This window comes from Sciurus carolinensis, chromosome 3, assembly GCF_902686445.1.
Source record: "Sciurus carolinensis chromosome 3, mSciCar1.2, whole genome shotgun sequence".
Taxonomy (NCBI): domain Eukaryota; kingdom Metazoa; phylum Chordata; class Mammalia; order Rodentia; family Sciuridae; genus Sciurus; species Sciurus carolinensis.
The window spans coordinates 10,960,396-10,987,561 of NC_062215.1; the positions used below are offsets into that span (position 1 = coordinate 10,960,396).

General features: G+C 39.9%; 1 protein-coding gene and 1 non-coding gene across 5 annotated transcripts in view; both read left to right on the top strand.

Annotated features, from left to right (window-relative positions):
• The first annotated feature begins 7,467 nt into the window (after positions 1-7,467).
• Trnaa-agc (transfer RNA alanine (anticodon AGC)) lies at positions 7,468-7,540 on the top strand. Its single transcript has one exon. It is a non-coding gene; the product is annotated as a tRNA-Ala (tRNA).
• Positions 7,541-16,312: 8,772 nt separating this feature from the next.
• Positions 16,313-27,166, top strand: part of LOC124979828 (ABC-type organic anion transporter ABCA8-like) — a 70,349-nt gene continuing 59,495 nt past the window's right edge. Inside the window, exons 1-4 of one of the 4 annotated variants that reach the window (XM_047544591.1) lie at positions 16,313-16,453; positions 17,500-17,713; positions 25,077-25,178; positions 26,250-26,454. In XM_047544591.1, the coding sequence (XP_047400547.1) occupies positions 25,083-25,178; positions 26,250-26,454 (301 nt within the window). In that variant the 5' untranslated portion in view covers positions 16,313-16,453; positions 17,500-17,713; positions 25,077-25,082. The remainder of the gene's footprint in view (positions 16,454-17,499; positions 17,714-25,076; positions 25,179-26,249; positions 26,455-27,166) is intronic. The other 3 variants (XM_047544593.1, XM_047544592.1, XM_047544594.1) reach the window with 3 other exon arrangements.

The window sequence follows — 27,166 nt, forward strand, 5'->3', positions numbered from 1 at the left end:
TTTCATTTAATGGCGGACTACAATCTCATTTTGATTCTTAAAGAATTAGACTAAACATAGGAAAAACACAAATTATGTTTATGACTAACCCAAATATTTTTATTATGTAAAGTATCTCTAGATCAACTATTAAAACTAGGAAAGCAACATAGGCTAAACACTGCATCCAAGCTCAGAGGAATGCCTCTTTATCCATCTATATTTAGAAATTATTGTACTAAAGTAATCACAGTCTCCTTTTAACTCAAGCATAGCTACAATTGTTTATTTTCATATATTTTATCTATGTATTACTACTAAATTTTATTGTGTACTATTTTGCGTCCCAATACAGTAAAACCTTCCCAATGTTTTTCCAGCAAGTTTCTAATTACATATTGATTATTAATATTAAAAAGCAACTATACATGGAGACATGCCACACCTATGGCCCCCAAGAGGGAGGATGAGTTTTCAACAGAACCATGTCAAGTGTCAGAGTGGTAGGAAATAGATGTGGCAACCCATTAAGTACACAGTGGAAGTACTAAGATACGAAGGATAAGCTGAGTCAATATTGTGTGTGTGTGTGTGTGTGTGTGTGTATTTGTGTGCGAGATTCCCTGGTGTGACTTGTCACTTACAGAAACCCACCATTATTATCAGCTGTCTATGCAAGGAGCGCACAAACAAGAAGAAATGCCTCTTTTTTTAAGAGAAAGAAGAAAATAGCATTGAAAAACACCTCTTCCTGTGTTAGAAAAGGTTGGACGCAGTACCTCTATGTTTGGCTCAGGAAGTTTCTCTAAACTTTAGAGTCCTTGAACAGAGTTCTGCACTCAGGAACTCTGCTATCGCCTGGGCCCTGCAGAGAAGCCTTGACAGTTTCTTTTCCAGTGAAAATTAAACCCTTTGAACAAGGAATCATTTATGCCTACACTAAAATCACAAGCTTTCTGTGCATGTAAACCCTTGGAACTGTGACATCGTCTTTTATTTAAGTTTTCCCAGCGCCCAGTGCTGCCCACCAGCGACCTCACTGTAGTTGTGCTAGCACATTCTGAACCTTGACCATGGGGTAAGAGGAGCCTGTTTCCTGACTTCTGCTCCCTCATCTGGCACACCTGGCTTCCAAGTGTGGCTTGGTCACTCCCGGTCTGTGTGACCTTGGGCAACTAGCACACTCAGAGAGCTTCTAACCCTTGTCTGTGTCATCGTAACAACTAAACACTGTATAATGCACGTAGCACTAATCACATAGGGAGACGTCTAGGGATTGTTGCTGTTTTAGTTAGCTTTTTCATCACTGTGACCAAAACACCTGACAAGAACAATTTTAGAAGAGGAAAATTTATTTGGGGCTCACAGTTTCAGAGGTCTCAGTCCATAGATGGTTGACTCCATCTGGGCCTGAGGTGAGACTGACCAACACCACAGACTACAACAGCTCAGGACACGGCAATCAGGAAACGGAGAGAGCTCCGCTCACTGGGAACAAAATATGTACCCCCAAAGGCACGCCCCCAGTGACCCACCTCCTGAAGCCACACCCACACTCTACCTGCCTGCAGTTACCACCCAGTTGATCCACTTAAGTGGAATAGTGCCCTGATTAGGTTAATACTCTTATAACCCAATCATTTTGCCTCTAAACTTTCTTGCATTGTCTCACACCTGAGATTTTTGGGGACACGTTGTATCTCTAAATCATAACAGTTGCTACTATTAATGCATCTTTTTTGCAGGAGAGGTTCAGGGTTCAGGACATAATGGAGCTGGTAAAACACACCCATCAGATGATAATCAGAGAGACAAAACCAACCTTAGGACAGGTGGGTAGATGGAGATGAATAGATAGAATTTTATGCAGCAATTCTCAGGTGACAACTTAAAAAAATGTTACTCATTAGTTGTTTAAAGTTATTTAAATAATATATTGAAGAATAAATTGGCAAATTCTTACTTAAAGCACAACTATATAATTCATTGAGTGGAGATTCTTGTTGACCGTTTTTGTTTCCTTTCAGGGTATTAAGAGGGAACATCACTCAAGGTCAGGTAAGGTCAGGTATCATTATCAAAATCATGATGAAGGTGAAGACCCCTAGGCAAGAGGAGTCTCTCCAAGCAGAGATGAGGCTTCCCCCCTGGTAGCTCAGCAGGAAAGGTAAAGATGCCTCCTGGTTTTTGAAAGAAAAATAAAAATTAATAAATACAATAGTGAAGAAAGGGTGCATTAAAAAGCTGAAGTTTGTGCACAACCATAGAAACAAAAATTTGTACCCCATTTGAGTACGAGGAATCAAAATGCAGTCTGCAAAAATTAAAATAATAATAATAATAGTAATATATTTTTTAAAAAGCTGAAGTTTTGTGTGTTGTGGTCTTACTATGCGCCAGGTACTGTGCTAGTCTTCATCTCGACCTTAAAGTAGGTACGACAGTACTACTTTTTCATTCCAGTGAATCACAGGTGAAGCTCTGGGTGTTTACAAGGAATTCAGGAACTAGGTTTTATGAGCATCTTTGTTAATAGAAACTTCATATAGAAACACATGAGATGTCGTAAGAGAGCATTGATTGATGGCAGAACTAGAATATAGTCCTTATTTTTTTTTATTCTAAATGGGTTAGTATCCTAGTGTCATCTCATGGACGACACCATCCCTAGATAAATTATATGGTTATTTTCTCCTAGAATTTGCCGTATATGACAGATGAACTAGGAGTTACAAAGGGGTAAAGCCCCATCAATAAGAGAAATAATCCAGAACAGCAAGAGTTGTTTTTTTTTCCCCCCAGAGGATCATACAAAGGTAACCTGTGCAGTATATTGCTAAATTCAAATGCTTCACAAACACATAATAATTAATAAGTGTGGTGGGTGGGATTGACTACCCCATAAATAGAAAAAAATAAATCCTTTGAGGTAGAATCTAACTTGTTCTGATTATTTGTGAGCAATAAGTAGATAAACATGTACCTGTTAGTGCTGATGTACGTTGGGCGCTCCTGAACAAAATCTCATGAGAAATTCCTAAGGACGTTCACTTGGTCTTCAGGGACCCATCTGCTTTACCCCATGAGTAGAGCAGCTTGGCATGAGTGAGGGGAGGGGCTGGGGGAAGAGGAACTCTGACAGAATGCGCCTAGATTTTCAAGGTGCCTGGAAATTTCAGGAAGCTGCTGGAGGGTGTGAGGACCCTGAGTTCCTGGTTGACCCTGTGTGGCAAAGGCAGGTCTCAAAATGTCACCTAGACTGTCCCTTCTGGTTTCATTCCAGGGAGACTGAGACACAAAACTGATTCTCACCTCCTCTCCCAACCCTCCTTCTTGTCGATAGTCTTCCTTTAACTACTGTGGATTCACTCTAGAAGGTTTTGCTGGGTCAAACTCTCTCGTATGTGACAACAGACTTGGAAGATGGTTGCCATGGACTTAGGTTAGCCATAAGTGGTGCCCTGCGTACCAGAGGCCAGCCTTACTCTTCCGCCGTCCAAGGTACTCCTCTCTGATGGTCTATCAATTGCCATTGCTGGATGGATGACCGTTACCGACCTTCTTCAAATTAGAGACAGGTAGGAAAGGTCAGTTTGAGAAGGGACCCTGGGAAACAGACAGTTCCCAAATTCAAGGTTAACCCACAGAGATGAAGAATTGGGACATACAAAACTATGTCTCAGCTTTAGAATTTCAGTTTGAATTCTAGAAGCAGAAAACCAAGAAAGAGAGGGTTGTGTGTGTGTGTGTGTGTGTGTGTGTGTGCGCGCGCGCGGCAAGTGATGACAGATTGTTTTCACTTTTGCTTAGTATTTTTACTTTTTTTGGCGCATATAACAGTGTGAGATAAGACAAAAATCACTACACATTGAAAGAGATCACACTATTTTAGATTGTAGATATATATTGACTTCGGATGCTGTATTTAAGATGTATTTCCTTCTACTACATATTATCTTATTGGCTTGAACTATAGCACGAGAAACAGACTTCCTGTATGATCATGAATAACCCCTCTCCATTGGAGGGCTCCACTTGCAAATTGAGCTACTAGTCCCTCCGGGCTATTTCGTTTCATCCTTCTGGAACTCTAGCCCATGAGCACTGCTGTGGGCAGCTTGTTTCCTAAACGGTTACGTCACTGCTCAGTGATATCTTGGATTGCTGATCACATGCCCTCAGGAAGAGATTCTGATTCCCTAACTCCAGAAGTGTCTTCTGACCCTGTTGGTAGCACCTGAGGCCATCATGAGCACCCCAGCTCTCCAGGCCATGTGATCTGTCATTGTCATTGCTATCATTAGTGGCTTGGGGCTTTTAGTGGCCTATTTCCACCCAAATCCAGTGTACGGGGCTCTTCTTGTAACTCTAATGGTTCTTCCCTGTTGACCAGAGGTGTTTTCCATCTGAGTAGTAGCAAGCTGCAGTGAGTTCTAGAAAAAGGGCTAGAAAGCTGTCAGCTGCCTAGGAAGCCACTGAGGGCCTTCTCAGCTATTTCCTGATGCACCGCTATTTAGCATGTCTCTTCCTTCCACCACCTGCTTCTCCGCCAAGACTGCTTAATCATGGTCTCACACGCAGGGAAGGAAGAGCCTCAGTATTGCCTCGTGCCTTAAAGATGGATCTCAAAAATTGCTCAGCAAAGTAGGAACACAGCACTGCCTCCTTCCCTTCCAAACCCGAGCGAATGAGTCCTCTCCAGAAATGTTTGACTTATCACTCCATTTGGTGCTTGCTTGCACTTACACTTGTGCCCTAGGAAGATTCAGTAGTCAGCTAATTTAAAATATGTGAACCCCTCGTGTATACTCATCCTTCTGCAGTCAAACAGAGCTTGGGCCTGGAGGAGTACCACCTCTCCCAAGTGGGACAGTTCTGGTGACTTTCCACTAAATCCGAGTGCGTGAGATGTGCCTGCTCTGCCCTCACTCAGAACTGCAGGGGGCGGGGTGACCTCTGCCTCTCTGTTCTCTTCCCTCCTTTCAGGTTTTCCTGAAGCTATCCTAGGAGCAGAAGCTGGATGATTTGGATAACGAACTTCAGTGAAGTGGAAGTTCCTCCCGCAGGAAGAGCCTTAGGCCACAAGTACTCGGTGTTCCCGTGCAAGGCTGTGGTTGCTTTTTAAAGACATTTATTTTTGTAGCGTCCAAGTCATATTCTTAGAAACCGTATTATACACACTGAGATGGTTCTCCTTGCGGTGAGAGGGGGACCAGTGCTGGGGAGCTGCAGGGACAGTATGGTCAGAAACATCTGACTGAGCACCTTCCATTCCAGCCTCTGTGTCTCTGCACATCATATCTATGCTGTGCTCAGCTTGTTAAAAAACTCAACATCATATATGAAATACATCCACAGCGACAGATTGCTTTTATTTGCTGATGTGTAATTTTACACTGTATAAACATAATACAATTTATTTAGCCAACCTAGCTATTATGAATAAAGCTGCCATAAGCATCCTTTTATACATTCTTTTGGCAAATATATTCATCAGCACTCTCCAAAGAAGCACAACCGATGGAATATAGAGATAGATAGATGATAGATAGATAGATAGATAGATAGATAGATAGATAGTCTGTCTTAAGATATATAGAGATAAAGACTTATTAAGAGGATTGGCTCAAGCAATTATGGGGTCTGAGAAGTCCCACCATCTGCCATTATCAATCTGGTACAGTTCCAGTTCACACCCAAAGACCCAAGAAGGGGGAGGCCAGTGGTGCTCAAGTCCAAAGCCCAAGAACATGAAATACTTAAATGCAAGGGCAGGAGGAAGAGGATACCTTAGCCCAGTCAGACTGACACATAAAATTAACATGCACAGAGGAAACAAAGTGTTCACTTCTGTTGAATCTGGGCATAGGAGACCAGTTGCCAGGTCACAGAAGAGGTATTTGCTCATAGTAGATACTGTCAAATATTTTTGCAAAGTAATCATGCAAATTTATAATTTATCAACAGTATGTGAGGACTCTCAGGCTTCCATATTGTTACCACTTTAATCGTAGACACTGGGCATAGGGAGAATCTCTCATGATTTTAATTTATATTTCACTGATAAATGTCAGTATTAAACATCTTCTCACGTGGTCATTCATCCTTTGGATACTTTTTTGCATGCATTAAGTAGCAAATGAGTTATTTTGACCACTTGAAAGAATCAGGTTGCATGCCTTTTGCTTATTGACTTGCAGGATTTCAGGTATACTCTGTGAACATGAGTGCCTTCCTTGAGTAGAGCTGGAGTGAATATATGCTGCTAATATGTAACATCTACAGCCAGGTTGTGCTAGGGAAGTGGGACAGGTGGTCAGGAGGCCAAGATACCTGGAAATGGCACGGGGTGAGAAGCAAGGCCTATGGGGAAGGTCCAGTGGTGACAGAGTGGACAGGAGACTTGGCGAGATATCCAGAGGCAATGGCTGGACAGGATCATCTCCATCCCTCAGCATGCTTCACCTGGTAGCACCTCCTCTCCCTCACAGAGTTTTGTCCAGTGGTGGCTGACTGGACAAGGGATACACGTCCTTTCCACCATGCCCTCAGTGCTGTGCCAGTGGTCACAAGGTGAGGGGTTTTATATATCAGGCTGCAGAAACTGCAAACCTAGCTTGCTTAGTGTGCTTTGTTCCTTGTATGCCCAGCATCCCAAGAAGCTGCTGTCATGGCACAGATGCAGAAAAGCAACTTCCTTTAGCTAACATTAATGTATCCTAACTCCCAGCATTCGTGAGAGGATGTCTGTGTCCTCTGAGATACCACCAGGACTGGGGCTGCTGTCCATGTCTCCATGACTTGGCTGGACTCCATGTTCCGGGGACATGTTGTCTTACCGTCCTCCTTTGCTCTAAAGATGATGCACAATATCTCCTTTGATTTAATGGTTTGTGGGCCCACTTTCAATTTTCTTTTTAATGAACAGGATTTCTTAATTTATGGTTAATTCTATTGTGTCTTCTCTAAAAAAAATACTTTGTCTATCCCAAAGTTGTGGAAATACTGCCCTGATGATATTGCTTCTTTCTGGTAAGTCCATCATTTACCTTATTTGTCTTCATTTCTACACTGCTAGGACCTTCCATACAATGCTGAACACCAGCGCTGACAGTGGAATCCCTTCCTCTTCCAAATCATAGACTTAAAACACGCAACATTCCTTCGTCGAGAGTGACTCCATATTTCATGCCTTGTGATCTCTCTATTTTGGGGTTAAAGTAAGACTGGCCTCATAAGCCAAGTTGGGAAGTTGCATGGATTGCATAGGGTCAGATATCTGAAAGGACTCTCCAGACCCCTCACACAGCTTTAGTGAAGTTAAAGTATATGCCAGAACCAAAGAAAGAGTGCATGGGGGCCCTGAGAGTCATTCTCAGAATTCTTTCTAGGTCATGCAGAATGTGCTTCCTGTTTGCATGAGGTACTGCCAAGTTACATGCAAGAAATGTATCAAGAAAATGTGGGTCAAAGTTTCCAGCAAGGGCTGGGGATATAGCTCAGTTGGTAGAGTGCTTGCCTAGCATGCACAAGGCCCTGGGTTCAATCCCCAGCACCACCAAAAAAAAAAAAAAAAAAAAGTTTCCAGCAAGATCCTCTATACCCTGCTATTCACATAGCCATGCCAGGCTGTGCAAGCACTTAAACAAGGTATAATCTATACATCCTCATATCAGGCAATCGAGCCAGCCCCGGATCCCATCAGGGAAGTGTGCACACTTAAAATGCACATCGTAAGACACTAGCCAACTCATCTTCTTCTTATCTTGGCCAACGGTCAGTATCAGACTCCCAAACACCCACTAAGCTAAGCACAGAGCAGTCCCAGTCTGGGTGAAAGATTCCATTTCCTTATACCACCCACCCACCAACTCTTGGACAAGCCTGCTTGATTATAAATCCCTTATCATCCTGCATAGTTTGCAGCATTTGTAAAATGAAAGAAGTAAAAGGACAAATAACAAAGTCCTAAATATTTCTGTCGTTTCATGACCAAGAGGTGTTGCCTTAAAGTGGTGTAGGCAAGTACAGCTCCCAGTTTTGTAGGTATGACTGGCAAGCCAAGGGTCATTTGCACCTTTTTCAAGGGTGGTAAACAGATAACAACAACACAGCAAAGAAGCACATGCACCAGAGACCATGTGTCTCATGAAGCCTAAAATATCACTGGCCCTTTATAGAAAAATGCTGTGAATTCCTGACTTAAAGAAGTATTTCAATTTAATAAGTATTTCATATAAGTATACCTTGCTTGCAAATGTTCACAAGCTTGATATCTTTTGCCTCCTTTCACCAATAAAATCTGAAGTTTATGGAAGGAAGGGACAGATGGACTCAATGTGTGAACTTACTACAAGCAAATTCTGTTCCTCCTCCAGTCAGTTGTCTCCCATCAGAACATCTTTACTAGTTTCTAAGTCAGTCTTCCCCATACACTGGATCATTGTATTACCATAGATTTCATTAAAATCAATCAAATTAATCTTACTAATTAAACTAGAATCTATCAGATAGTGATTACATCATAAATTATATTAAAACCATTACCAAATAAATCAATTAGAATTACCACTATATTTTCTCAGCCTTCCCAGCAAAATTTTTGTCCATATGCCAAATGTGGTCATGGATCTGGATGGGTTGGAAATCCAAGTGCTGTAGACATAACCACATGGATTATTTTATACCCTTTAAGATTTTACTGACATGGACTCACGCTTGTCTATATTTTTACTTATGTCTACTTCTTTCAACTAGCAGAATCTTACTCAAGTTTAGTAGATTCCCATTTCCAAGTAACCGCACTGGTAATTTTGTTTACAAGCAGGACCTTGGCAACAAAAAGCAGCGACACAGGGTCTAGTTCCTACTTTATAAATCCCACAGACATGAAGCTCTGTAAGTTAATTCCTTCTCTCTCTGCTTCCATGATCTCAGGCCATTGTCCTCGCCCCACATCTGCCTCTACTGGGCTTATGGCTCTTTCCCACCTTTAATCCCTATGATGTGATCTGCTGAGTACACTTTATAGAGGTGGCATTGTCTGTTCAGGAGCTTCGTGCTCTTTCCCTCCCTTCCAAAGTAACCCTGAAGACATCTCCACTCATTAAATTTGAGCTCATCTGGGATTGAACGCTCCAGGGTCTTTCAAAGTATCTCTGTGCCCGCTGCATTATCCACTAACCATGTTGCCATGTATATACATGCTCAAGTATATACAATTTGAGCGTAGAATTTAATCCTAAAATTCTGTGTTTCCGAGGATAATGTCCTCAGGGTAGAATTCATCCCCATAGATGCATTCACGTACACATCTGGAAGAGCTTCCCATTGCACCTGTGGACATTGGAGCTGCCAGTGGTAGGTCCGTGACTTTTAGACAAGTCACCCCTAAAAGGCATTGGTTTCAGTTTGCCAAAACTGAAAATGCAGTCTACTGGCATTATTTACATGATACTATGACAAGTCAGGTAGGTGGTACATATTGTATGTCCCTGATATCTCAACAGGTCATCCCCTAGGCAAATAATTATACAATGATCCATGCTTCTGTTGGACGAAGTAGTATGTTTATATTCAGAAGCCAATAGCTACCTTCCAAACAGGGTCCTCAGTAAGAAATACAGCTTCCTAAATGTCAACAAAACACAGAACTCCATTAGAATCATTCCAAGAGTTCTTCTATGGGTGTTATTGACATGTCACTTATATGACTCCCAGTACACCGAACTTTTATTTGTAAATTACTCTTTGTGCCCCATTTCTCTCATATGCCTTCCACAGTTCAATCAACAATCCCCCTATTTAATAATAATATTCTTTACCTTTTTGTTTCCACATTTAGGTTTGGCAGTAGATTGAATAAAACTGTCCAGCATTCCCAATAACATTTTGTCACTATTCTGGACCACCTGAAGACCATTTACCTATATCAGTGCTCAAACTGGGTGTAGACCCTGGCCCTCCCCTCATGCAGGATCATAATCCCATCCTTTATCACTGCCAAGATAAGTTAAGCAAATCTGTCATGGTCATTTTATAGTTTGGTGTTGGTGGAACATCTAGATTATCTAATATCTTTCAGTTTTCTATTAAAATTTTAGTGACTACATCAGCTATAGTCCATCAATGGTGTTTGACAAAAACATCAAATATCTTTAGTCTTATATTAAGTATTTCCTCCATAAGTTCCCAATCCTTGATACGTTTTTGTCTATCACATTCTCTTCCATCAACATATTTCCCAATTCTTCAACAGTACAAGTTTTAGCAACCTCCAGTATCCGCAATTCCCGTGGGGTTCTCATTCCCAGACAGGAAATAATCCAGTTTCAAAATACCAACTCAGCATCTGCTTTCTTGAACCTTTTCTGACAACAAATATTGGATTCTCTAGCACAGGACACTAAAATGGAATTTGGAAAGCAAGATAATTACTAGGGATTAATATCTATTAAAAGAAAGATGAGGAAGGAGGATGGGAAAGAATGAGAAATGAAATTGTGTTGTGAAGAAAGAACAAGAAAATCTTAGATAACACACCACCTCACTTGGTCATGGGATACAAACTGCCCTAGGAAGAATGTGACCTCATGCCAGCTGAGTCTCAGCAGCTGTTATGATTTGGATCTGGAATGTCCCACAAAAATTTCATGTGTTGAAAGCATGACCCCAAAGCATCAGGGTTCAGAGGTGAGGAGTTTAGGCAAAGATGAATCAGGAGGGGACTGATCTCATCCATTTGATAGATGCCTCAACTGGTAGCTGGAAGATGGGTCCTAGTTAGAGAAGTACATCATTTGGGGCATGTCCTAGAAAGACTTAAATCTTCTCACCAGTCCCTTTCCTCCCCACCTCTGTGATTCCAACTGCCATGAGCTCAGCAGCTTCCACCATGACCTTCCACCATGATGGTTCTGCCTTACAACAGGCCAACTATGGACTGAATCCTCTTAAACCTAGAGACGAAATAAATCTTTCCTCCTCTAAGTTGTTCTTGTCAGCTGTTTGGGTCACGGTGATGAAAAGATGTCCAACACAGCTCCTGAGGATGATACTGAAGGTATTGATGTCTGGAGGCTGTCTACTGGCCATGGTCCCAAAGCTGAGGGGCAGTCTCTTCCACAAATGGAGAATTAGGACAGCAGCTTCCTGTCTGCCACAGCAATACAGAAGACTTGCCACTCAGGCAGTTTTGACTCATTATTTAATATAAGCACATCACAAAGGCACAATAACTCAGCATTGCGGATGAGCACTGTTACTCCACAAATCCTTTAAATGGAATCTTACGAATTCGCATCTAATTCTGATTTTCAAATGTGATATAAACATATATATATTCAGCTAAGTAATGCATTATGGATATTGTGCATTCCTGCATACTTTCAATCTTCTAATCAAAGACTCATTCACTCACCTATACTTAGGAATCCAGTTTGGTTGTCAATGGAGGAAAGGGAGAAATAGTTCTCTGGGGAATAAACCTAGCTTTTCACGATAGCTGCCAACTGTTAGGGTGTCACCAGAACACTGAGTTCTTGTTTGGGGGACAGTTGTGCAGAGTCAAGCATGCACCTTTAAAAATAAGGTAAGAAGTGTCAAAATTAAGTCTCAGAAAGCCATTTGGATGGGCCCTACCCTCTTCCTTCCACGCACTCTGAATATTAAGCTGACTGTTTTTACCCTCTGTCCCCTAATCCTTCTTGTGAACCAGATTCCTTCAGTTACTAGGCTGACATTTAATACCAGACTCACACTTAACAAATTAAAACCATAATGATGTTTTATAAAAATGTGCTTCATCATAGGTCGTGGCCTGAAAACCAGGAACAAGACAATCTAATTTCTCAGCTGTTCTTCCCCAAATTGCCAAAGAGAATGTATAACATTTGGCCCAGACTTCTTTCAAATTAAAGCGAGATAAAAAATATAATTTCGAAATGGGACTCCAGGAAGCACACAATTTCAAACATTAGCATAATCTAAGTGACATAATGCATTGGGTTATAAGGTGGTAAGTTGTCACAACCTCCCACTGAAATCCAAGAGCACAAAACCGCCGGGTTAAGGCATTCTGCTTCTGTGTGTATGTATTACTGGGTACAGGATGTCTCTTCGTGTTTGTTTTGTGGTGTACATGGTGAGAGAAGATATAACTCAGCTCTCCGTTCATCAAAGGAGATGGTATTTTGTTCGAGTGCAATGCCACACACATTAAGCACACCATATTTGCGATGCATTCCTTGCATCTGCAAAGGATTTCATTGGTTTATGCCACAGGCCTCTCAACCAAGCATGAAGAACTTGTTCTCTTGTGGTCTGTGTCACTCTGCCACAGAGCATCCTACATTAACAGGTTCAGCACAGCCTTGGGTCTCTTTCCTTGATTATTTTCCTTATTAGTCCATGAGCTCCGCTCACAGAAACTCTCTCCCTCTACTGTTTCCTTGTTGTTGCTCAATGGTATCTTTGGATGTTACCTGGTCTAAGGGAGAGATTCAAATCCCTGGTTCTAGAGATCCATGACTCCCATGGACAGCTTCTACACTCACAGTGACTTTCTTCTATTCATTCTTTAAGTTGAGCACCCCAGATTTCTAGGTCATATGGTCATTTGTCACTCTTCCCAGATTGCCGCTGTTGTTGGTCCTGGCCTAGGACTATTGGTGGTGTGATTTCAGTTTGCTGAACCCCCGTTTCAGCTCTATCTATCTTTCTCAGTCTTCTTTGGTCAATCAGAAGAGGTTCCAACCTGGTTAGGGTCAAGTTGAGGTGGCTTCTGGAAAGAGGCCCGTGAAGCTGTCTGCTTCCTAGGAAAACACTGACATCTTTCTCTATAACTTTCCACTGCTTTTCTTTTCAAGTGTCTTCCTCCTACAGTTTCCTGCCACTCCACTGAGCTGACAGTGCAAAACATGGACACATGTACAGGAAAGAAGTGGGCAGGTGCTGCTCCTTCCCTGTCAGTTCAGATGCCCTGACTTGCAGCATCGGCATGAGACATTTTCTTAAGTACAAGCAAATGCACTGGTGTATTTTACCATCGTGACAAGCTTGGTCCGTGAATGTTTATTACCTCGACTTCTTAAGATACTTTTGTATTTTTTATTTGTATTTTATGTCAATGTTTTGGGCCATCTAGATGTTAAAATACATGAACCCTTGAGCTGGTGATGTAGCTCTGTAGTAGAGTGCTTTTCTAGCATGCATGAAGCCTTGGTTTGGTTCCCAGCACCAAAAAAGAAAGAAAGAAAGAAAGAAAGAAAGAAAGAAAGAAAGAAAGAAAGAAAGAAAGGAAGGAAGGAAGGAAGGAAGGAAGGAAGGAAGGAAGGAGGAAGGAAGGAAGGAAGGAAGGAAGGAAGGAAGGAAGGAAGGAAGGAAGGAAGGAAGGAAAGAAAGAAAAAGAGAGAAAGAAAGAAAGAGACCTACATATTAATAATAATCACTAAATTACAGAAAGGTAATAGGTGTTTATTTGTATATGCAAATACACATGTATGACATATGAACCCCTAAAATAAGTTCATCCTTTGGCAGTTGCAATGTCAACCTGGAATGCTAGCATCTCACAGGTCACCCTGGTGCAACTGGATGGTTGAGGGAACTTACATCTGCATGTGAAAGCAATGGATGAATGAGTCACCTACTTGCCACTTACTTGGAGCTAGAGGAGGCAGTGGGACAGTTTTCTCCTTTCTTTTCTCTTCCCTCCACTCAGGTTTTCCAGGAGGTCTCCGGGTGTGGAATTGGATGATTTTGATGAAGAAGGTGACCCCTTACTGAAGTGGAAGCGCCTCTCACCGGAACAGCCTTCAAGTCCATGTGGCCTATGATTCTGCATAAGCCTGTGCTGTTTGGTAAGGCAATTATTTTTATAGCTTCGATGTTATGCCTTAATATTTGATTATCACGCCAGTCATTTGGCATAAGCTATTGTGAAACCCATGCTGTAATTTTACACAGAAATGCTAAAATGAATCTTCATGCCAGAAGGAAAAGAGCAGGCGCTGAAGTTGTGACAGTACTGGCCAAGATCACTCAGTCACAGGCAAGGGAGGGAGGGAGAGGGGAGAGGGAGGGGGGAATTGAAAGCATACATAGGTGATGGCTAGTTGATACACTGATCATGAGAGATAGATGGATACGTAGATAGATAGATACATAGATATTAACAATAGGTAGATAATGAATTATACATAGATACTAGAATGATAGATAGTACATAATGGTAGTAGGTCGATAGAAAATAATTTACAGATGAATGTTAGATTAATAGATATTAGATAGATAAGTAGATAATAGGTAAATTACAGAAGAGGATAGATGATTGATAGATTATAGACAGATAATGGATGATAGTTAGGTTGAGTTCCATTTTAATTGTGTATCACTTAACTTTTTAAAAATTACCTTGATAGGCTATTTAAGATACTAAACATAACAAAACTTTTTTCAATTTCTGTCTGAACGTTCCACTATTTTATTATTTTTATTAGCCTAAATAAAGTTAAAACATTATTTTATGAGCCTAAAGTCAAAACACAGAGATGTTATATAAGAAAAGTAAGTCACAAAAAATGAGCACAGTGTTTGCTTTTGTGACTCACCTTGAAGTTTTACAAAATTTCTGTTAACTTATTGAGTTGCTTTTTTGGTTGACCTTCCTCTCTCCCTCCCTCCCTCCCTCCCTCCCTTCCCTCTTTCCTTCCTTCCTTCCCTCCTTTTCTTTTTGTATTTCAGTTTTCTTTGCAGTGCTGGGACCAGAACCCAGAACCTTACACATGCCAGGCAAGCACGCTACCACTGAGACACATACCAAGGCCGCTGGTTGTTGGTTTTTGAATCCAAATTGAGAAATATGAAAATTAGATCCTTTGTAAAATGAAGAATTTAAGTTATTAGGTAGTAAAAATTTAAAATAAATATACATTGTTTTATATAACTAATAGTTCAAATGACCAAATTAAGAACATTTTTTAGATAAATACTAAATTTTAAAACAGTTTTCAGTGTATTTTCTCATGAGTTATGTTCAATTAATTTAGAAAACGCCAACACTTGATTACATATTATATCTGATGTGAATAAACTGAAAACCTATCCACTATATAACACTGTACATAAAGAAAACTAATATCTAATTGGGGGGGTGTGCTTTTTGTTTTTATATATTTACTGATTCCTTTTTATATTGCATTTCCAAATATATTGTGGGCACTTGCTACTTTGTATAAGAGAGTTAATAAACATAGTTTTAGCTCAGAGGACCAGGTAGGGGAAATTTAAAGTAAATTTCTTTAACAGAATCTTGAAATGTTACATATTTTTATATATTTATATCATTTTTCTTAAATTTATGGCTGACCTAATTCAAAAACAAATGTAATTGATCCTACTTTCTGCTATCGATATCTTTTTTTTTTAAATTATTCGTTCTAATTAGTTATACCCGACAGCAGAATGCACCCTTCGACTCATGTACACAAATGGAGCACAATTTCTCATTTCTCTGGTTGCACTGCTACCGATATCTTTTTTTTTTTTTTTCTTCCTGATATCTTTTTAACAGATCGAACTGCTAAATGTACAGGCTTTGGACTTGAAAATCATCACAACTCTCTGTCTCACCCATGTTGGATGTGGCCTAACGATTATGCTATCTGCCAAATGAAACAACATCAAAATACACATTTTTTTCAAGTGCATTTGGAATATTCACTCAGAAAGATCATCCTCCGGTTAAAAAAATAAGTCTTGAAAATTTTAGCTTTTTCTGATCATAACACTCAAACTAGAAATCAAAAACCAAAAGAAAGCAAGAAAAAAAACCCAGATATTTGGAAATTAAACAACACACTGGTAAATAACCCAGGGATCAGAGGATAAGTCTCAAGGGAAATAAGAAGAGTCTGAACTGAATGAAAATAAAAATGGGAAAGGGAGGTGGGGCATTGGGAGGGGACCACAGATCTCGATTATCCAAGAGAGACTGTCAGAGTCCTGAGCAAGAGGTTTTCTGGGATTAAGCTGTTTCTTTTCCACTGGTTTAAAGAGAGTGCTTTGAACCTTGATGTTAGCCCCAATCATCTTAGGCATAACAGAAAAAAGCTTACAAATATTAAAAGCTTAGGAATATTGAGTTTCCTCTTTCCGAAGGCACTTTATAATATGACACCGCAGCCATGCATCAATGCCACTGCCCAGCAGGAACTGGCTGAATATCAATGAAAAGACTAACAGCCCAGAGAGTGATCACGTGGGCCTGGTGTTTGGCAGGGCCGACTCTGACGTCATAACCTCCCTTCTGAAAGCGGTCTTCACGGGGACCTTTTTACAGAAGTCAAACAGTTAAAGCAAATTCTGGAGAAGTGCTAGAGACCCGGAAAAAAAAAAAAAAGTGCATTGTTTTCTTTCAGTTAGTCACCGGTGGATAAACTGTGTTTCTAGATTCCTTGCTTCAAATTTCCCAAAAGTAAGTTCATCTTGTTTTTTGTTTTCTATTTTATTTTGTGGTTTCTTGTTTGTTTTTAGGTCTTGGGGGATTTTCTTTTTCTTTTTTTTTTTTCCCTTCAAAAAATAATAATGTTTTATGAACTGAATGTTAAACATCTGTTGAGAAATTATTTTGAAAATTAATGGGCTATTTTGAAGTGTTTTGATATTTGGAGCTTAATATTAGATAGGTAAAACAATTGAATTAAAATATGAGGGTTTTAAAAGTAGGCATCTGTGGTATTATTTTAAACTAGAAACTGAGAGTAGGAATAAGCTGAGATTGGCTAACAAGTTGATTATGAAGAACTTAAAATGTTCAGAACTGACTTGTAAGTCTGAGTTGTTTTTGAAGTTATAGTTTTTCACGTCTATTGCACAATAATCGTGTTTTTCTGACTTTGAGACTGTTTACCAAGAACATTTACAGAAATCTTCTTATCATCTTTCTCTCAATCTCAGGTTGTAAGAATTTTAGAAATCTGAGTTTTCCAGAATCTTTTCCTCTTTGAATATCATGAGTTGAATCGGAATGTGAAATAGGTAGCTTTTCCTTATCACGACGTTGTTTTGAATGCACATGGTTTGTGGTAAACAGATGATGCATGCTTCTCTAGGGTAATCATTTTGTTTTGAATTTTAAAACAGCATCAAAAGATAAGTCAGTCATTCCAGTTGGAAACTATTTGCCCTATGCATATTGAGGAATTCATGTTATCAGTCTTTTTACAAACTGTAGAATATAGGACAGTTGGGGAGAAATAAATTTGGAATACTAATTTACAATGGAAAAGCTAAGGGGTGGAAAGAGATTGAAGTTTCCATGCTGCCCCGGGCTGTGGCTGATTCCACAGCCAGGAGGTCACCATCTGGGCCATCCCACCCTCCTCGACAGCCCTGCCCCGTCCCTTGTCAGTCTCATCCTGAATTCTCTGCACTAAGAATGCCTGAGGGGAGCCTCAGCACCCTCGCCTGACCTACCGCCATTTCATTCTTGAAATTTTCTTTCTCTCCTCTTTTCCCAAGGGCTTTCTGGCCTCTTTCCTCATCTGCTAGACTTGCTTCCAGCCTCGGTGAACAGCCTGTGTTATTTTCCCCTCTGTCAATACCCTCGGATCCTGCCTTGGTCAACGGGCCTCCCACTGGAACTGGCCCCTGGACCCCCTCACCCCAGCTTTGACTAAAGAACAGCAGCACCTTGTGCGTGATCTTGTCCCTATGGCTGGGACGAGGGCTTCAGGTGGGCTCCTACCCACTCCTCAGCACTGTGGATGAGTTCACAGCAGCCATGGGTGTCCATTCCTGACCCACATTGGGTCTGCAGAGAGGGTGGAGACCACTTGCTTCGGAAGTCAGGACTTAAGAGCCAACTGACCGTCTTCACCTTGGGGCTGCTGGCTCTGTGGTCAAAAGTCCTGACCTGTCCTTCCAAGTCACATTCCTACCATGCTTCCTAGAAAACTGGCAAGCATAACAGAATCTCTTTACTTTCTGTAATGCAGCTCAGACATCCTCATTCCTCCACCAGGAAAGACCTTACAAAAGCACTTGCATTCCATGATTTTCAGGGGAGACCCAGAAAATCATATGTGTGTCATCCTGGTTGATTGGGGCTGTGGAAAGAGGAGGCAGTAGTATTAGCCTCCAAGGAATTTTGTATCCCTGCTGCAATAAAACATATGTATAAATTTCCCCACTAAATCACATACACACACACACACACATCTACATGTTCTTTATTCAATGTCGAATATTATAAAACTGATTTGCTGCTTCTGTTAGAGAAAAAAAGCTCTAGTTTATTGCTGTTGTAAACCCTAGAGGATGCAGGCCATTTTAAGGTAAAGTATATAGGCTGCTTCATAACCCTACACAGGACAAAGGGTGGTGGGTTTTTAAACCAGCAGAGGTTCAGGGGAAATGTCTACTATCTACCTTAAGCACAGTCCCAAATATGTCACTCAATATTGTTGGTAAAAAATAATTTCACTGTATATGTACTTTAAAAATTGAACACATTTCTATTTAAGAATGACTAGGATGATCAAGTTGGAACTCAGTGGCAAGTTGAAATACCTATACCATATTTGTAGGAAGATAGAGATAATAAAAATGGTAAGCTCTTCTAAAATAAGGTATCACTCCCTGAGAAACTCCAAAATTTTAGAGCAACCATTAAAGAACTCTACCTCTCATATCTTTGGGACAGGAGAGAAACAGGGGGGAAAAAAAGAAATTTTTACCAATTTAAAAAGAATTGATAAGACTATAGACAATAAGATAAGAAGATAGACAAAACTGAGAGCAAAGAAAACATAGGTTTGATCCAAAAATAAAACACAATGCATGATCATTCAAAACAAAAGTCCATGGGTGACATAATTCACTTCCTCAGGTACAGTTATTGGTTTAGATTTCTAAACATAAAAGCAGTTATGAATTTTTCATGCTTAGTCATATATTTAAAAATTCAGCCAAGGGTTGAGAAATTGTTAATGATTTGTCAAACAAATGTTAAGCTAAAGAAAGTAGTGACTCCATGTTATCAGAAAGAGAAACAACCTGCCATTGGAACAGGAGCTGCCGAGTAATCTTGTTTGCACCCAACCATGTAGCCTTGAAGGCACATGCTAAACAAAGATACAATAAGAAATTGCCAAACCCATCATTAAAGTGGAAGATTAACATGAAACTCAACCCTGAAGTAATCGACCAAGTAAATCTAACATTTGAAAGGATGGTGAAGATGTAAAGTGGCACACAATTAAGAAGAGTGAACAGATGCCTACAAAACATTTAACAGGTGAGCACACCTGGAAACCTTCCAACTAGTACAGTAGGCTGCATTATCAAGGAAGTCTTAAGGAATTTCAAAGATGTTAAGGATATCTTCCAGAAGAGTCATTTCTCTTATCAAAGTTGTTAAAAAGTGAAAAGTCACTAAAAACAAAGAAGCTCCAATGTCATGGAAGCTAAAAAGACAATTCTAAGTAACTTATATCTGTTGCTACATGTATGTTTCAGAGATTAAAAAAAAAAAAAAAAAGCAACAAATAGCATAGGAGTGTAAGCATTCACAGCCACAGTGCCTGGGGAGGCCGGTGAGGGTGAAGAGACTCGGTCAAGTCTGTGTGGGCTGCTGCCTGCCTCCACTGAAGGACTAGAGGATTCAGACTGGCTTTAGGTGCCTGCCCAGGTCTGCCCTGGAAGCAGTGGTCTCCAGGAGGGAGCGAGCATGTCACTCAAGGCCTCTCCCCACCTTCCGTTGGTCAGACTAATAGTCTACTATGTGGGAGCAACTCCAAAGTTGACCGACAAAGGGTGTGGACGTGGGCCAGGGGTGCAGGAAGGGGGCCAGGATGCAATCAATCAAAGGACCTGGAGTGACCACGCCTCCAGCTACACAGGCCATGTTCTTAGCCACCACGCGGAGCCAAGAAGTAAGTGGAAGAGGCGGCCGAGCAAACATCCTTAAAATAGTACCAATAAAACCACCATTAGGTAAGAAATTAACAAAGTAGAAAAAAATAATAACATGATCAAACAGTAGCACTGATGGTTTTCTAGGGATCATTAAGGAATTCAAAATTCTGACAGGGTAATCAATAAAATAGCGAAAGAAGGTTAAAAAGAGGAAATACACGCATACATATAAATATAAGATTTTTAAAAAACCATTTAGAGATATTTTCAATTATGTCTTTAAGCTATTCAGTCTAAAAGCTTTTGCAGTAGAAATCTATAGATATATCTTTTGCAGTAAAGATGGCCAAAATTTCATCAAGGTGAAATGGAAAACCCAAATAAACTGTCATTAATTAATTAAATCTCTGTTCATTAACAACAATAAGAATCTAGCCTATCCTCAGCCCAAAGACAGCAGATTTATAAGGTTTTATCAGTAAGTTACTAGCCTTCAAGGATAAGATCACCCTGCATTAGGGAACTGAGAAACAGAGAAATGGCCCCAGAGCCATGCTGACATAAGGAGGCTAACATCACATAAGGGCAGTAGAGGAAAGTCCCAGTTCATCATAACTGAGGACCACAAACAATTGCAAGTAAAACACCGGCAAGTTCTGTTCAGTGGTAAGAAACACCTTGGGAGAAATTATAATATTTTCTGGAAAACATGAGAGAACAGACCCACCTAATGTACACATTAGAAGATTATATTAAGTATAATTATAAAAGGAGAGTAGTTTCCAAAATGCAAAGTATAAAACGCAAAATGCAGTTCGTTTATGGTAGAACATCAGTCAACCTTCCTCATCCTAATAAGACCATTTACTAACCACAGCAGAGATGTGGTAAAAATTTCATGGATCCGCCCTTAAATCAGAATGATAAGGACACCTGCTGAACCCCAACACCCCTGCTCAGCATGAGGACAAGAAATGGAGAAATAGGTTAAAAGCTTATTTTACAATGATGTAAATGTCCATATTAGAATACAGGAGACTATCATGCTAAGCAAAATAAGCCAGTCCCCAAAAGTCAAAAGTCCAGTGTTTTCTCTGATATGCAGAAGCTAAGTAAATAAGGGGGATGGATAAAAAAAAAAAAAGTAAAGAATAAAAGGGAGGAGGGATGGGATAGGGAAAGACAGTGGAATGAATCTGACCTCACTTTCCTATGGACATATATGAATATCCCAGGAAATCTCACCACTGAATATCCTTAGAAAGATCAGTAAAGTAGAGAGGGGGAACAGGGGAGAGAGGAGGAGGGGAGGGAGACAGGGGCAGTACTAGGACCTAAATTAGAACAAATTATATTTCATGCTTTTATAATTATGTCACAATGAATTCTAATGTTATGAATAATGAAAAAGAACCAATAAAAAGAAAATAAAAAGAATACAGGAGACTTTAAAATGCCATACTAGAAAATACACTGGTGTTTTAAGACATGAGATTAATATATAGAATCAGTAGCAATTCTGTAAACTAGTACTTAACATAAGTAACACACCGAAATGCTGATCACTGTTGTGGGGCGCAGTTTAAGAACAGACCCATCAGGCTGAGAAGTCCAGATTTGAGTCTTGATTAGCCGCCGGCGGGCTGACTGTCTCACGCAATGCTCCAGAAATGGTTATTGGGAGGACAGCCCTGACGACAGGGTCTCAACAGTTTTTACTCCGTAAGTCAGTACATCAATCATAAGTGTCTGTTGCTGTGATTCAAAACTACAAACTAACATCATGAGATCTAAAATCATAAGCAGATGGCAAAGTGGGTCAAAACGACCTTAGAATGGGTACTAACATCCAGATAATTGCTGTTGACAAAGTACATTGTCTAAGAAATAGGAATCAAAAAGAGAACAATTTTACATTATGTTGCCAAGTTTGTTATGCTAAGCAACTGTTGATGGGTACAGAGGTGGGTTGTTCCCACAGGAGAAGCATTTCCTACATGACATGGAGTCTCAGGGTAAAATGGATTCTGTTTGGTCGTTGCCCACGTAGCCTGGCCTGTAGCATTTCCATGGAGTCAAACATGTCACCCCACACATTCAGCCAGCCGGCCAACAAAGACTCTCAAATTTGCACTTCTCAGTGGTGATCTGTCTGTTCTTAAGTTGTGCCCCACAACAGTCACAAGCTATAGATTTTGTAATTCTGATAAAAGAATTCAATGAGTCTTTTATAGAGACTAAAAAAAAAAATGTACCATGACTAGAGGATATAAAATAGTAACTGAAAAGAAATAATTTCCATGTAGGAGAAAATGTAATACCAAAAAAATATTAATTCTCCCTGAATGAATGAATAAATTAAATGCAACCGCAATTAGATCACTATTCATTTATTCAGAAATTTGCCAAAATGTTTCTAACATTTATGTAGAAAATTGTACTGGTTAATGTATGTTATGCCATGAGGATAACTCTAGCCAAAAATTTTGTAATGGCTCAAATCCAGTGGAACATGATTTCTTGCTGAATAAACCATGTAAGACATACACTTTCAGTCAGCAGTTGTTTTTTCTCCAATAATGGTCTAGGAGAGCAGGTTCCATTCATTGATTGGCCCCTTTGTCTCCTAAGGCATGTAGCTGGTGGATGGAGGAAAGGTCACAGAGAGACACACCTAATTCCTAAGATGTCCCAGATCTGATACATATTTCTTATGTTGACATTCCATTGGCTAGAAAACACTCCAGTGTCATTGTGAATGGAGTGTGACTTTGGGCTCAGAAAGAAAAGAAATAAATTTTGGTAAAGAACCCATGATCTCAAATAATGAAGAAACTGTGGTATATATACACAATGGAATATTATTCAGCCATAAAGAAGAATAAAATTATGGCATTTGCAGATAAATGGATGGAATTGGAGAATATCATGCGAAGTGAAATAAGCCAATCCCAAAAACCAAAGGCTGAATGTTTTCCCTGTTAAGTGGATGATGATATATAATGGGGGTGGGGGGAAGGGGGTTGAGAGAAAATGGAGGAGCTTTAGATTATGTAGAGAGAAATGAGAGGGAGAGGGTGTGAAAATGGTGGAATGAGACAGACATCATTACCCTGTGTACATGTATGATTACACAAATGGTATGAATCTACATTGTGCACAACCATAGAAACGAAATGATGTGCCCCATTTGTGGACAATGGATCCAAATGCAGACTGTAAAAAAAAAAAAAAAGTTTTAAATTTAAATAAAAGAACCCATGGTCTCTACCACAAATGGTAAGGTCCCAGCATAGTGAAGACAATTTTGAAGAGAAAGGATAAAGACCTTTCCTAGTACTTGGGAAGGCTTATTATGAAGCTCTAGTTTCTAAACTGTACGTAAGAAATACACAAAGGGATTAATCGAAAGAGTAGAATACTTCAAAATGCATATGCGTGTACTTGTATAATTATATTGTATATGTACACATGTACATATACATCTGGTATTTGAGAGGGCAAACATAGCAAATGAATTAAGAAAGGAGAAACCATCAAATAATTGGTGTCTGGACAACTTGCCTGATAAACGCAAAGGAAAAAAAAAGAATCAATAACAACATTGTAGGTCACTGTCTTACATCTCCTACAAAAATAAACTGAGATGGATTAAAAGAGGTAAATATAATGAGAAACTATTTGAAACTATTAGAAACTGAAAGAATGTATGTTTAAAACTTCCAAAAAAGGAAGCACTTTCTAAACAGGACAAACACATGAAATACAGACTCAAAGAAACCAGTTGTTAATTTTGACTAAAATGAAATTAAAATTTGCGTATGATGAAATAGAAACCGATTCTAGATCCACAAAGCTAATACATGAGCCACCAATAAGCACCTGGAATAATGATGAACTCCTACAAAAATATCTGACCGAAAAAAAACCCGAGTACAGAAAAAACTATTTACAGAAGAAATCTAAATAGTCATTGGACATGAAAAATCTCTGTGACAGCAAGATGATACAAATTCAGATAAGGAGACACCCTACACACTCTTCAGAGTGACACACATATGCTTGTGCTTAGTAAGGGTCTGGGAGGTACAGATTCTTGTTTCTGTCACCGTTCTACCTCAACGTCCTCTGGCTCTGTGCACCTGAGACACAAAAGGGGTCCCTCTCCATTCCCTCACCCCCATCCCATCAGTAAACGCCTGTGGCTTTTTGCTCATTGAGTGCAGATGTGGTTGGGCCATTGTAGAAGTCTTGCTCCAGCCTCTGTCTTAAACCGGTGCTAAGGACGGAGGCCGTGGGTGGGTCTGTCCAGCATTTCCCTTTCCTTGTTTACCAGCCATTCCCACCTGTATCTACAGAGAGGCTTTTACCTCCTTCGGAGGTAGCCTAACTCTGCTTTGAATCCATGTAGGGGCCCCACAGCACACCTTCACGACAACTTACCTCTGCTTGGGAATGAGGATGGGAAGTTTCCAGGAAGCGGTCTGTTCCCGACAGATTCATGTGCAGGAGACCAAGTCCCCAGTGTGGTGGAGCTAAAATGGTGTACCCTAGTGGGAGGTCGTTAGGTTATTGGGGACATTGTTTTTGGAAGGGACTAATTAATGCGGGTCTTGAAGAGTGAGTTGGTTCTCAGGAGAGCAGGTTGTAAAGCAAGACCAGCTCATGTGCTTGGCCCCTTCAGGATACAGCTGGTTCCCGTTCCATTCTTCCACCATACTGTGACACAACCAGGGGACCATTCCCAGCATACCAGGACCATGCTGTTTGGACCCTCTGGCCATCAGAATTGTGAGCCAAATAAACCTCTTTGTAAAATACCCAGCCTGGAGTATTTTGTTATAGCAACAGAAAACAGACTAAGGCAAGTCCTCTAGGGAGAAAACTGAACATCATGCCAGCTAGCAAGAGTGATAATTCAAGGGGCCATATTCATTTTCATAGGGCAGACTGTGAAGGGTGGACTGGCAGAGTACATCACAAATCAATGATGGAGCAGAATCTGGAAGCCAGGAAAGGTGGCCCGGGAGTAATAGTACGCTAACTCATAAACACCCAGATTCTAAGCACTCCTGTGGGATACTGGAGTTATCAGGCTGCTCTCTTTTTTGTTTGCAGGTTATTTATTCTTTTAAGAACTTTATATTTAAGTATTTTCTCCCCTTCTTTCTCATAAACAGGGCAGCATGAGTAAGAGAGAGATAAGCGTGTGTCAACAAACTTGGGCCTTATTACATAAGAACATTCTTAAAAAATGGAGAATGAAGAGAGAGTCCTTAATGGTATGATCCAGTATCTGTGCTACTTTGTATTTATGATAGGAAAATGTACATTACCTGAGAGGTATTTATGCTTTTTATTTTAAATATATCTCCCCCTACCAAAAATAAAATGAAAATCCTTTATATAGCAGAAGAATCTGTTTCTCAGACTATGCATCTCTTTGAAGGCCTTTAAGTTGGCATAGACCTGTAAATTGAGGACTTAAAAGCACAAAGCCTTGTCAGAACTGAGAATTCAATAAATATTTTAAAAGTCAATGATGCCTCCTTTTACTAGTATTCCCATTCATTCATAGATAGTGAGGTTCTAAAGACACAGCAAGCAAATCAACCCACAGGTAACTTTAGAACCTCTTTCCTTTTTAAAAAATAATTCATTCTCTTCAGAAGTAGTAGAAAGTTTGGAAATGTATTAAGTGCCAAGAAGAAAATTAGCATTACTCTATAATCGGACCATGTACCAAAAAGCCTGGTTGAACTTTGGTATCTTTTAAAATCAGTTAGATATAATAAGGTAGCATTTTCAATTAAATGGGATTTCTACCGTATATCCTTTGTGAAATCTTTCTAAAATTATGCATTTGGGAAATATGGCGATTTCTTATTGGGAGTTTGCAAGTGACCAGGATTTATAACTAATTACCAAAACAGTGTTCCTCGTTAGCATTCTGTTGAATTTCCAATGTCTGACACTTGGCAGGTAATCCCTACAGCATTACCAAATGAGCAACGCTCTGGAGATTTCTCTTCAATGCACAGACTTTCAGTAGAATCAAACACATCAATGAGTGGGTTACCAAGGTAATGCTAGATGACAGTAGAATACCTTGTTCTGTTACATTTCATTTCTCACGATCAATACTTTAGCATGGGTACTGATGCTCAATACATTTGAATTACTATTACTAGTTCGTTGAAATTACTGTTTGTTCTCTACACATTTTAAATGGTGCATATTGCAAGATAGGTTGAAATTTGAAAAATGAACAAAGGGACAAATTCTATGACAAAGGACTGTGGATGAATAATTGAAATCATCATTTTCTCTCTCCTTTGCCCTGGGTCGTGCAGGAATGGACGAATGCATTGTTCCTCCTACTTTGCTTGTACCTGTATCCTCATGGTCATCAAATGAAGGACTTTTCTTCACTGCCTCCGGAGGACCTGGGACGGGTAGATTCATTTAGTGGATCCAAATTTACAATCGCATACTCACCTATCACCAATGTAACCCAACAGATAATGGGTAGAGTAGTTACTACCTCCTTCATGACAGGTAAGTTTTCTAGCAATCCACAAGGAATATCTGATGTCTGCATCCAAGCAGATGCATGCATTTAACTCACATTTCAGTTGATAAACTTGTGTCCATTATCAAAAGTCCTAGAGTGGGAAATTGGACATACTTCCCCTTTGATGGAATTAAGAGGCCACTACTCAAAATCTAACTCAAAATTGAAATATGTTGCTTGCCTAGCAAGAGATTGCCATTGAGAGGACAAAATCTCTACAAAAGAAACCTGCTGATCTCTAGAGGCTTGGCAAAGCAGGTAATATAAATTGGTGTTCCTTAAAGAGCAGGAGGACTTAGGGAGTCATTGGTATGGATCTGTGGAAGAAAGATTCTTATCAGAAGGAGATCACTGCCCTAGTGTTTGCTTGTTATTATAGATAAAGAACAATTCATCTGGGACTGGGGAGATAGTTCAGTTGGTAGAGTGCTTGCCTTGCAAGCATGAGGCCCTGGGTTCAATCCCCAGCACCACCAAAAAAAAAAAAAGAACAATTCATCTTTTCTTGGATTTCATTATAAGCATTTGATCCTCATCTAACATGCAAAAGATATTTTACTATATTTAAATATTCTGTTGAGTATTCTGCATTTCAGCTTTTCACCCTTCAGGGTTAAAGTCCTTACCAATGGAAAAGAAGAAGAGAATGATTACTGTCAAGATAATTTCTGGAACACTTTTCTGAGATTAGGGAAG